Genomic DNA, 12,649 nt, shown 5'->3' with positions numbered 1-12,649 from the left:
AGATTGTATGTGCAATAATCGTCACATAAGAACAACACTGACCTCAGATCAAAGTTGCTTTCCCAAAGCTATTGTTTTATGGAAACAAATTTTTCCAGACATCTCAACAGAAACAATCTGGTCTGACCTTAAAGGAACACACTGCCCATTTTCAACCAGCTTTGTATCATTAGAACATCAGTAGTATGTCAGAAAACTGTAAACTGTTTTGAAGTCTGTCATTTAATTTGACAGTTATTGAGTGTTAAAGTGTGGACCAGTGACATCACTGGTCCACACTAACTCAAATTAATAACTCATTAACTCAAATCAACTCTCAATAATTGTCAAACTAGAAGAATGATGAATAGTTTGACACTTATTGAGAGTTGATTTGAGTTAATGAGTTATTAATTTGAGTTAGTGTGGACCAGTGATGTCACTGGTCCACACTTTAACACTCAATAACTGTCAAATTAAATGACAGACTTCAAAACCGTTTACAGTTTTCTGATATACTACTGATGTTCTAATGATACAAAGCTGGTTGAAAATGGGCGGAGTGTTCCTTTAATAAATTTCTTATTGCAAATTAAAAAAATAAACTCAGCTAAAAATGTTACATAGATACGGTACTACCCTTGCAATACATTTTTACATAAATTCAAACCTGATGTTTCTCCGATGTGCTCTTTTTGTGGAATAGAGGTTGAATCCATCTCTCATTTGTTTTATGAATGTGCTTTTTCTCATGAGTTCTGGTATGAAGTTGCTCTGTTGATGTTTCAAAGTTTCAACATGCTGATGATACCAATAGCCTACTAAAAGAAATGGTTTTGTTTCTAAACTGCAATACTGGCTCACATTCCATTAACGATGCTCTCAAACGTATCTGTCTTGTATCACATTCATAAGGCTAGAGTGCTTCAAACTAAACCAAATATCCATCTGTTCTGTGCGGAACTACAATTTGTATCTGTTTCCAAGGTAAAAACAAACAAAAAAGCCATTAGAAGCTCCAAAATTGTAGGAAAATTACTTAAGAAAAATCAATCAATGGCATAATATATAAGGTGTAGTGGAGGGTAGACGCGGGTAGACGGAGTCTATACCACTTATTTTTCACTCAGCTTTGAGTCTACCCACTTCTAAATCCCCTCTGACCCGCATCCATTCAAGTAGTGTGTTCCATTTAGAAAACATGGGCGACGCGAGTAACTAGCGTTAGCTAAAAACAAACACTTTGTTTGGTATGTCCATGCTTCTTATTTTTTCTCTAACTCGTAGCGACTGGCTACTGTTGCATTTCTGTGCGGGAACGAAAACACTGCAGCACAGGCCACCGGAAGACGGGGGCAGAGGGGCAGCTTGTGAACAGGCAAGGCAGGCAACTGCTTGGGGCCCCAGTCCGTTAGGCCCCCCTGAGGCCTGACCAACTTTACTCCACAGCAGTAACCACAAACCCCTATCCATTAAAGAACCAATGGAAAATTTGCAATGGCATTGAAACCTCCCTAAAGGGGCTCCATGTCATCCCCTGGCCTGGACAATTTTGAATGACGTGAATTCACTTTAACTTTCAATTCAAGTCAAGTATGTGACTCATTCCCATCAAACTTGCATGATTCACGTATTCTCTTGAATTGAAAGTGAATGAAGTAAATGAATTTATCTGGAAGTCAAAACGAAAGAGAAAAAAGAGGATGTGGGGAAAAAACAAGTGGAGCAGATATGATTAGGCAGATAACTGTTATTTTAGTATAGCAACCTATGGGGAGATAGGTTAGCACCAGTCACGACTCACCAGCCAAATGCTGGTAATAAAATCTAAATCTGCAAGTGGCTGGTAGGTAGATTTGATTCACTCACCACCAGCCAAAAACAAACAATGCTAATCCATTGAGTGGCTGGTAACATTTGAAGATTCACTAGACATTTGGCCGGTGGACAAAAAAGTTAACTTTGCACCATGTATGGAAGTTATGAATAGGCTAATAAAATATGTCCTAGGAACTTGAGGAATTCTAATTCTAATTTTGATGTATTTTTCGTTGGTGTCAGGTTATTAATAAAATGATGGTGATGAGAATGGAAGGGCCCCAGGGAATTTTTGCCTAGGGCCCCTACATACTCTAGAATCGCCACTGGACGGGTGCGGGTCTTCTGCCTGTAGTAACGTGATATTTTCTTCCTAAAGGCATGGCCCGCCCTACTCTGCCTTGATTGGCTAGTAGTAGGCCTACTGGGTGCCTGCCTGCATTGGTTGGTTGGATAAGCCAATCAGAGGCAGAGTAGGGTGGGTCCTTTCCTTTGCCTTCCTAGGATAAAAATGTCGGCTCCTCCGGCCTACCTGCCCGACCTCAGGCCCATACCACGAATGTAGGATAAGCAGATCCAGGATCTGTCCCTTGATCTGGTTTGGCTTAACCAGATCATTGCCATCTAGCTAACTCATACCACGAATCTAGTTCTCAACTCGTTAATTGGATCCAGGTTTTTCTAATGAAGTTGAGAGTGCACGCACATGAAGATGCTCGTGCACTGGAGCTCGTGCCCGCAAAAGAGGCGTGGTTTTTAACAACTAGTCAATCACAATGCAATATGGACTGCTCCAGCTTTTACAGCACCAGACACGCCTATTTTCTCATTCATTCAAAGCGCAAAACGTGAAGCTTTACTGTATGTCAGAATCCAAATCCGCATTGGATATTATTAGTCTGTTCCCGAATGACTGTCTAAAGTTACTGCTTTTATTCACATCAGTAATTTCTTTGAAGAGCGGTTTCTGCCTCCACGTATCCTACAGCAGCTCAATTCACCCTCTCAAGAAACTCAATAAAACCTGCGTCTTTTTTGCGAGTGGAAGTAATGTGTAATCTATCTCAGTCTAAATTTCCAAAATCCGTAGGCGTATAGACCATTTAGGCTCAATGAATAATAATGATGTGTTTGGTCGCACTGATGGAATAATTCCTATAGGCTAATAGGCTATCAATAATAAAAAAAATTATAATAAAATTTAAAAAGGCTGCTGAACTGAATCGACACGGTACATGCGGGCATAGATTTAATTTATAAAAAATAGCCTATTTTGGGGTCACATATAGGCTATTGGCAGCAGAGTCGCATATCTCCATATTTCATACAAGGACTATGCTGGAAATAATATGAAGTTCAATCACATCATACAGCCCAAAAGCAACAAAGTTGCAGCTGCAAAATGCAGGAGTAACCTAGATATGAATAATATGTGTGCAGGCGATCCCATATTAAATTGCTTTGATGTAGTAGGCTATTCTGGCATGTATGACCATATCCAACCCAACGTCAGCCTCAGCTCTGTTGCGCACACGGCACCGTGCGCTTTGGAGATGTTTTTTGTAACCTTTTTATGCCGGTTTAGTAATATTTCTCCACTCGTTCAGCTGCAATCGATCGGCGGGCTCAAACGTATAGCCTACTTGAGAGCACAAAAATTAATATATAAAAACATATTCCAAAGTGGTAAGTAGGGTTTAATTTAAATGTAGCCTGCAACAAGTGCAAGGCTTCAGTCCTCAATATAATTCAACAGGAGCCATATGTTTTTTTTCCTTTTTCTTTTTCATTTGAATGCAAAGTATTTTTCATATGGGGACCATATGAATTGCGACTCGCTGTTTCCAGAGAGCTGATTGGTAAGCAGGTGGGTCTTTCATGGGTTTTGATCTTATCCTCTGAACTTAACCTGCTACAAAGCAGGTTAGCCGTTGAGCATAAGTTGCTATGGTGATCTATCTCTCTATCTTTAAATGTAAATCAGCTGTCCAACTCAGCCTACATCGCAGCAACTGCCCGCTCCTGTAGGTTCTCCCTGTACAACATCCGCAAAATCCATCCGTTTCTCACAAGGGAAGCAACACAACTCCTGGTCCAGGCACTTGTCATCTCTCGCCTGGACTACTGCAATGTTCTTCTGGCTGGGCTACCGGCTACAGCCATCCGTCCGCTTCAGCTCATCCAGAACGCTGCAGCCCGTCTGGTATTCAACCAACCCAAATTCTCTCATGTCACTCCCCTCTTCCGGGACCTTCACTGTCTTCCCATCTCGGCACGCATTAAATTCAAAACACTGGTTCTGGTCACTGGTTCTGGTCTACAGGGCAGTACACCAGACAGCCCCTCTGTACCTTCAATCTATGGTCACGTTCCAAATCTCTCAGCATTCCCTCCGCTCCTCCACCAGTGCAGGACGCTTCGCTACGGGGGCTCAAAAGTCGATCATCCCGTTCCCGACTCTTCTCGTCCCTGGCACCTCAATGGTGGAACGAGCTTCCACCTTCGGTCACGACAGCCGAATCACTGCTGATCTTTCGGAAAAGACTAAAGACTCACCTTTTCAGGCTCCATCTGGGCCCTTCTTGAACTAACTTCTTTCTCTCAAAAAAAATAAAAATCTAAACTAACCTAAACTAAACTTGTACCATTATTCCTTACAGAAGTTGTAGTTGTCATAGACTGTGTTGCATAGTTGATTGCTCTATTGCTGACAAAAATGTGTTATTGTAAGTCGCTTTGGATAAAAGCGTCTGCCAAATGATGTAATGTAAACGTAATGTAAATGTCTCTGTAAGAAGTTAACTAGCGTCGTGGTAGGCAAACCTAGGGTTAAACCTGAAGTTACCTCGCTAAGCCACTGATCTTGCTTCGTGGTATAGGCCTCTGAGATGAGAAGATGAAGGGAACACGACACAAACAAAGTACTGCCATTGTCATAGCAGTAGGCTACTTTGCTAATATGGTGTTAAAAAAAATCAGTTTGCTGCATGCCGACAGTAGGCTACCGGTGAATGTTTATTACAAATATACAGTCTATTAAATAAAACTCACCTCTGACTGAAACACCATTGCCTCATCGTGAAATGAATATCTTCTATTCATGCATTAGGTGTAAGAACAGTAATATTTTGCAAACTGCCCCATTCACAAACAATATTGTTTTACTGGTTACATCTCCCTCGTATAGTTAGGTATTGTATTTTTTTTTATGTTCTGTGTTTTTTTATGTTTCATGTCTTGTTTGATAACTCAAGTTGCGAAAATGATCATCTCACATTGTATAAAGTTCAATGTTCTCGTATGATGTAATGCAATGGTGAAATGGTAAAAATAATAATAATAATGATACAAAATTACTTATGCTACTCTGTTACTACTACTACTACTAGTAGCCTGATACTACATAATAATATGTCATAGGAATAAATAATAAAATAATATAGAATAACTACAAACGCCCTGATGTAAACCCCCCCCCCCCCCTCCCTCCCCCCCTCGCTGCAACCAGGAAGTGACGTCACTGCCCTCCGTCTCGTCAGGCTGTGTTGATGTTTTGTGGAGTGGACGGGAAGAGAGACAGAGGGACCGACACAGACACGCTTTGTTTTTGTTCTCATAAGCCCAAACACCCCGAGCTGTTTGTGTGTTTGTTGTTTTCCGCGAGCTCAGACAGTGTCCGCTCGGTGCTGGAAGCCGAGCTAACCCGAGTTAAGCCGAGCCTTTGGCCCCCTCTGACCCCCTCTCTGCTCCCCACACAACCATGACGATCCTGCCCAAGAAGAAGCCCAGCTCGGGCGTCGGGGTGTCGGATCACGCCGAGGACAGTGACCGTCGGCCGGGCTCGGACCCGCACCACGGGCCGCCGCACCACGGCCCGCTCCAGCACCGCTCCGGGGCCCGGCCCAGAGCCTCCCCCCCGCCCTGGACTCTGGACGACAGGCCCCGGCCCGGACAGGCCTCTCCCCCGCCCCAAGGTGGCCTCTCCGCGGCCCCCGCAGGAGGACAGGAGGGCAGGGACCAAGGCATGGGCATGGTACGTGTCTTAGCTTTCAGCTTTTAGCTTAGTTTCATAGCTGAAGTCATGTTATTCTATGGCTAGCTTAGTTTGATAGCTGTTCTAATGTTATTCTATGGCTAGCTTACTTCGATAGCTGATGTAATGTTATGGCTAGCTTAGTTTGATAGCTGCTGTAATGTTATTCTATGGCTAGCTTAGTTTGATAGCTGCTGTAATGTTATTCTATGGCTAGCTTCGATAGCTGCTGTAATGTTATTCTATGGCTAGCTTAGTTTGATAGCTGCTGTAATATCATTATATGGCTAGCTTAGTTTGATAGCTGCTGTAATGTCATTCTATGGCTAGCTTAGTTTGATAGTTGCTGCTGTAATGTTATTCTATGGCTAGCTTAGTTTGATAGCTGCTGCTGTAATGTTATTCTATGGCTAGCTTAGTTTGATAGCTGCTGCTGTAATATCATTCTATGGCTAGCTTAGTTTGACAGCTGCTGTAATGTTGTTATATGGATAGATAGCTGCTGCTGTAATGTTATTCTATGGCTAGCTTAGTTTGATAGCTGCTGTAATGTTATTCTATGGCTAGCTTAGTTTGATAGCTGCTGTAATGTTATTATATGGCTAGCTTAGTTTGATAGCTGCTGTAATGTTATTCTATGGCTAGCTTAGTTTGATAGCTGCTGTAATGTTATTCTTTTAGTTTGATAGCTGTAATCGTATTTACTATATGTGAATGCTGGTGAATATAGTATCTTCGGGTGAAGGGCATGGTGCTACAATGTACATTTCATGTACTTAATGGTTGCGAATGGTCATGGAAATTATATTCTAGGTCCTGGAATCTTTGGGGAATTTTGTCTGAAAAAGTGTGGGAACCCTGAATATTCAAACATTGCATCTCATGGACACCTACTGTGTTGATGAGCTTACTAGACCAGTGTTTCTCAAAGCGGAGTCCTTGAGGGTGTCCCGGTTCCCCAGCAAAAATAACATTTTCACTTTAATTCCATCCATAAAATAACACAATGACAGAATGTATGACTACAGTATTTTGGTCATGGGTTTCATACACTTTCTGTAATAAAACATTTAAAAGCCCAAATCTTATCAGATGGGGGACCCAGGGACAAAAAACCTTATCAAATGTGGGTCTAATTTGTGTCAGTTTAGTGGTCCTTCACAAGTGGATAATCATAAACTATTATAAATTAATACCTTTCGTTAACATGAACACCACTAGTAAATGATTACTACACATTTGTTAAGTGTGACCATAACTAACTGATAATGTTTATGTAATATTACCATTCACCAGGGCATGGTGTCGGGGTCCCGGGGGGAGCTGGGGGTGTCGTCCGGTGGGGTGCGTTGTGACGGAGGTCTGGGGGGCTGCTGCTCTGGGCCTGGGCTGAGCAAGCGGAGGAGGCAGGCGGGCAGCTGTTCGGGCCCCGGGGGGGTCGCCCTGGCCGGGGGAGGCCAGCCGGGCGTGACAGGGCCAGGGGGCATGGGCTCCAGCCAGGACAGCCAGGAGGAGGGCGCCGGGGGAAACAACAGCGAGGACGAGTACGAGAATGCTGCCCGACTGCAGGCAGTGGACCCAGCTACTGTGGAGCAGGTAACTACTACTGACAATAAAATGGTAAATGGTAAATGGTCTGCATTTATATAGCGCTTTTATCCAAAGCGCTTTACAATGAGTAGATAGTCTACATTCACCCATTCATACACCGATGGCGGCAGGCTGCCACGCAGGGTGCCTACACACCATTGGGAGCAAGGAGGGTTAAGTGTCTTGCCCAAGGACACAACGACAGCAGCTGGGAGGGAGCGGGGATCGAACCGACAATAATAACATTAGCAAGTGTTATGCCCAATTCTGCATCCCACAATAATTGCAATTCTTGTTGGGGCAGCTCTAATATTACTTGATACATTCTTTCAGTTAACAAGAATGATTATTTTTCAAATGAAATAAAAAGGAGACAAATGCAAAGCTGTGACAGTTTGACGTTATTAGTTAAAGACATCATGAACTGTCAGACACCCAGGGAACTCTTTCCTGCTGTGGGCGTAACGCAGCTCGCTGCAGCGGGGGGGAGGCTCTGGTCTGGTAGCTTCTGCAGCCCCGTCTAGACCTTTGACTCCGCCCACTCCACTGAGTGGGCTGTGTCTGGTCTGACATCGCCAAGGGGGACTAACGATTGGCCAATTGGCTCCACGGGTGGGACTAACGCCATTGTCAAGCTGTGTGCCAGAACCAAGAGGAGTCATAACAAATAATGATGACTGCTTAAGAAGACTGACAGTATGGCACTCACTATGAACATTTGGATGAGCGTGGCTACAGAGGCGTATCTGAGCGTGGCTACAGAGGCGTATCTGGGGTGTGACTTTCTTGGGGAGGAACAGAAATTGAGTCCCACCCTGACAACCATGCCACTTGATTATTGTATACAGTTGTATGCAATTTAAGAAATAAAATGAATGATTTTTCTAAAAGGGAAACCAATGTAGTTGTTCATTTTAAGAGACATCTTATTTCTTCTTGTACAATTACTGTTGCTCTTTAAAAACCCGAAAGTAGTTCTTATCCGATTACTCGATTAATCGATGGATTAATCGGTAGAATCCTCGATTACTAAAATAATCGATAGCTGCAACCCTAGATTGGAGTGTAACAAGTTGATGTGTGCGTGGGCGTGGCTTCAGTTATTAGTGGGACTTTGCTCTGTAGCATGTAAACGGGAATATGAATGTAATATTCTATAAGCAACTCGTGTAGACACCTACCGTAAATTTCGGACTATAAGCCACGGCTTTTTCCCCGTTTTTTGGCCCCTGCGGCTTATATAACGGTGCGGCTTATCTATGGATTTTTTCAGAAAAAAATAAAATAAAAAACGGAATTCTCTCTTCTTTAGCACTCTTTCTAACTATAAATCCACTTCTGTTTTAATTTCCTCTCTTGCCCTCTTTTCACCACACCGCGGACACTGTGTGCACTGTAAAAAAAAACACAGGTGGTGTTGTGTTATGTTGTTTTGTTGAAATGTTAATAAATGGGAGCTTCCTCAAACAGCCATCTCTTTCCCGACAATCCCCTCTGTGCACGAACCCTTACATATGGTAATTAAACATTAAAACACAAAAAAAAAAAAAAAAAAAAAAACATTAAAACACCCGCGGCTTATAGTCCGGTGCGGCTTATATATGTAACAAACAGGCAATTTTGCTGCTGCGGCTTATACTCCGGTGCGGCTTATAGTACGGAAATTACGGTAATCAAAATATTGTCTTATTTCAAAGGTCAGTAATTGGATTATCGCAGTCCACAATACACACACACGCACACATTTACATTCCAGTCATTTCTGTGATTCTCTTATACGGAGAGATGTGAATGAGACGGTTCTACACACTTCTCCACCACTACACACATAGATGCACACACACACACACGCACACACCACCTGGGCCTCGAGCCATTGTTAACAGCCCAGTGGGATCTAGAGTGTGTGTGTGTGTGTATCAGTGTGTGTGTGTGTGTGTGTGTGTGTGTGTGTGTAACATGTAGGAATATCTGTCATTCATAACAACACACTACTGCAGAGCATCAATGAGCAGGGCTGTACGTAGGGGTGAAACGAAAATCAGTTTGATAAGCCGTGATCAAATTCCTGGCGGTAACCGTAACGCTTCAAATTTTCATTATCATTAAAACCGTGTTACCGTGATTACAGCACTTTGAAAGACAAGGTAAATACTGTCTGTCATCAACCAAAGTTACCAACAGTCTCTCAGACTCAGGCATGCAGCCTTTGTGAAATGATTTCAGCGAATGTACTGTATCAGTACTTTTTTAACATTTTCAGTACATTTAAAACAATGCCATGATAATACTGATAACCGTGATCATTTTGGTCACTATAATCGTGATATGAAATTATATATATTATATTACCGTTTCACCTCTACGTTAGCTTGTTTAGCACGTAGCACTGGTGCTATGCATATAAAACATCTGTTCCCATCTCTAAAAACAAACACAAGTAGTAGGCTGTACCACGAATGTAGAGTAAGCAGATCCAGGATCTGTCCCGTTTCACACCGGTGCGGATTTTCGCGCAAATATTCGGCACGGAGATTTGCAACAAAATCTTTTAATGAGTTGCAATTGAACCTTGCACACCGAGGCGGAACATTCGTGCAGGGGTTTATTTTTCCGCACAGACTTTGACTTCCGCGGACTTTCGGATGCGGCAAGATACGTTTGACCAATGAAATCCTTTATTTACAACTGACGTCACATTGTAGTATGGAGCTGCGCTGCTGTTTGGCATGGTGATGATTCAATTTGTGTTCATAGCCTACTGTAACGTTACAGGCTATCTATAGCCTTCCTAGCGTGAACGTCCCCCCCAGTTTCGTCGTTTGTTTACAAACACTGATCCCTCGTATATCGTGATTTTTTTAAAAGCAAAAGACGGTAAACAAAATAAATTACATGAAAATGCTCACCTCAAACACACTGCCAGTCGATAGGTTTGCGGTAGTTTGTGTGTTTCCTCATTATGTGAGGGGCTATCATCCCCAACAGAGCCTCAAATTGCTCAACTCCCATTCTGAAATACTGCCTGAAGCGACCGTGATACAGGCGCAGCTCCTGGACCAGCTGATGAAACTCGCCATGTTCTCTGCGCCTCTCTAAAATTGGGTGAACCAAGAACCTTCTTTTCCTCTTTCTCGTTTGTTTTCTCAGCAAAATGAGGAGCAGGTCGTCATCACTGCTACTACTACTGCTTGACTCCATTGTGGTCTCTGCTCACTGTTTTTCCGCAGACGGAAAATCAACGTGGGAATGCGAATAATTCGCACCCGGACCTGTGTGTATAGTTTGCAATGCGGAAAATCCGCGCGAAATTTCGCAACGCATTCCGCACCGCACCAGTGAGAAACGGCCTTTAACCAGATCATTGCCATCTAGCTAACTCATACCACGAATGTAGTTATCAACTCGTTAAGGGGATCCAGGTTTTTCTAATCAAGTTGAGAGCGCATGCCCGTGCACAGGAGCTCATGCCCGCAAAAGAGGCGTGGTTTTTAACAACTAGCCAATCACAATGCAATATGGACTGCTCCAGCTTTTACAGCACCAGACACGCCTATTTCCTCATTCATTCAAAGCGCAAATCGTGAAGCTTTACTATGTATGTAAGAAGAATCAAAATCTGCGTTGGATATTATTAGTCTGTTCCCGAATGACTGTCTAAAGTTATCACTTTTATTCACATCAGTCATTTCTTTGAAGAGCGGTTTCTGCCTCCACGTATCCTACAGCAGCTCAATTCACCCTCTCAAGAAACTCAATAAAACCTGCATGTCTTTTTTTTTTTTTTTTTTTTTTTTTTGTCTTTTTTGCGAGTGGAAGTAATGTGTAATCTATCCCAGTCTAAATTTCCAAAATCCGTAGGCGTTTTTAGACCATTTAGGCTCAATGAATAATAATGATCTCATGATGTGTTTGGTCGCACTGATGGAATAATTCCTATAGGCTAATAGGCTATCACAAAAAACGATAATAAAATTTAAAAAGGCTGCTGAACTGAATCGACACGGTATGTGCGGGCATAGATTTCATTTATAAAAAATAGCCTATTTTGTGGTCACATATAGGCTATTGGCAGCAGAGTCGCATATCTCCATATTTCATACAAGGACTATGCTGGAAATAATATGAAGCTCAATCACATCATACAGCCCAAAAGCAACACAGTTGCAGCTTCAAAATGCAGGAGTAGCCTAGATATGAATAATCTGTGTGCAGGCGATCTCATATTAAATTGCTTAGATAGTAGTAGGCTATTCTGACATGTATGACCATGTCCAACCCAACGTCAGCCTCAGCTCTGTTGCGCACACGGCACCGTGCGCTTTGGAGACGTTTATGTAACCTTTTTACACCGGTTTAGTGATATTTATCCACTCACCGTTCAGCTGCAATCGATCGGCGGGGTCAAACAACGTATCTAGCCTACTTGAGAGCACAAAAATGAATATATAAAAACATTCCAAAGTGGTAAGTAGGGCTTAATTTAAATGCAACAAGTGCAAGGCTTCAGTCCTCGATTAATTCAACAGGAGCCATATGTTTTCTTTTTTCTTTTCTTTTTCATTTGAATGCAATGTATTTTTCATATGGGGACCATATGAATGGCGACTCGCTGTTTCCAGTGAGCTGATTGGTAAGCAGGTGGGTCTTTCATGGGTTTTGATCTTATCCTCTGAACGTAACCTGCTACAAAGCAGGTCAGCCATAAGTTGCTATGGTGGTGATCTATCTCGGTAAGAAGTTAACTAGCATGGTGGTACGGCAAACCTAGGGTTAAACCTGAAGTTACCTCGCTAAGCCACTAATCTTGCTTCGTGGTACAGGCCACAGTTCATCACTTAAACAGGTCTGTGACAACACAAAAGGCAATTACCGATCTGTTTTTATGTTGATTGTGCACCGATTTGACTATGCAACAGTACTCTGAAGGCTAAACAAATAACTTTATTATAGAATATTTAATAACATTAAATTAAACATTAAAAATCCACACTTCATCTCAACAACAGTCTGGCATGTGTAATGTACTTGGCAAAAACGTTTCAAATAACATGCCCTTTGGCAAAAGACAAACATAACAGTAGACTCTTTTGAGAGCTTCTTTAGGCTCTGGGCATACTGGGAGAGTGTCAGCGTGTGGTTTTATATAATTTCGATCTGTTTCTGTTCCTGCCTCAGCGGGTGGTTTGTGTATTAAATTTTTTTCAATTTTCTTAAGTTAATGTTAGC

General features: G+C 42.4%; 1 protein-coding gene across 3 annotated transcripts in view; it reads left to right on the top strand.

The window, feature by feature from the left end:
- The first annotated feature begins 5,365 nt into the window (after positions 1–5,365).
- The window catches only part of otud5a (OTU deubiquitinase 5a), a 26,334-nt gene continuing 19,050 nt past the window's right edge, over positions 5,366–12,649 (top strand). For all 3 annotated transcript variants that reach the window (XM_083639162.1, XM_083639163.1, XM_083639161.1), the window contains exons 1-2: positions 5,366–5,830; positions 7,127–7,426. In XM_083639162.1, the coding sequence (XP_083495288.1) occupies positions 5,558–5,830; positions 7,127–7,426 (573 nt within the window). In that variant the 5' untranslated portion in view covers positions 5,366–5,557. The remainder of the gene's footprint in view (positions 5,831–7,126; positions 7,427–12,649) is intronic.

Source organism: Poromitra crassiceps, assembly GCF_964638095.1.
Source record: "Poromitra crassiceps genome assembly, chromosome: 6".
Classification (NCBI taxonomy): Eukaryota; Metazoa; Chordata; class Actinopteri; order Beryciformes; family Melamphaidae; genus Poromitra; species Poromitra crassiceps.
Note: the sequence above shows the minus strand (reverse complement) of the source record. Positions and strands in the feature narration are given on the sequence as shown.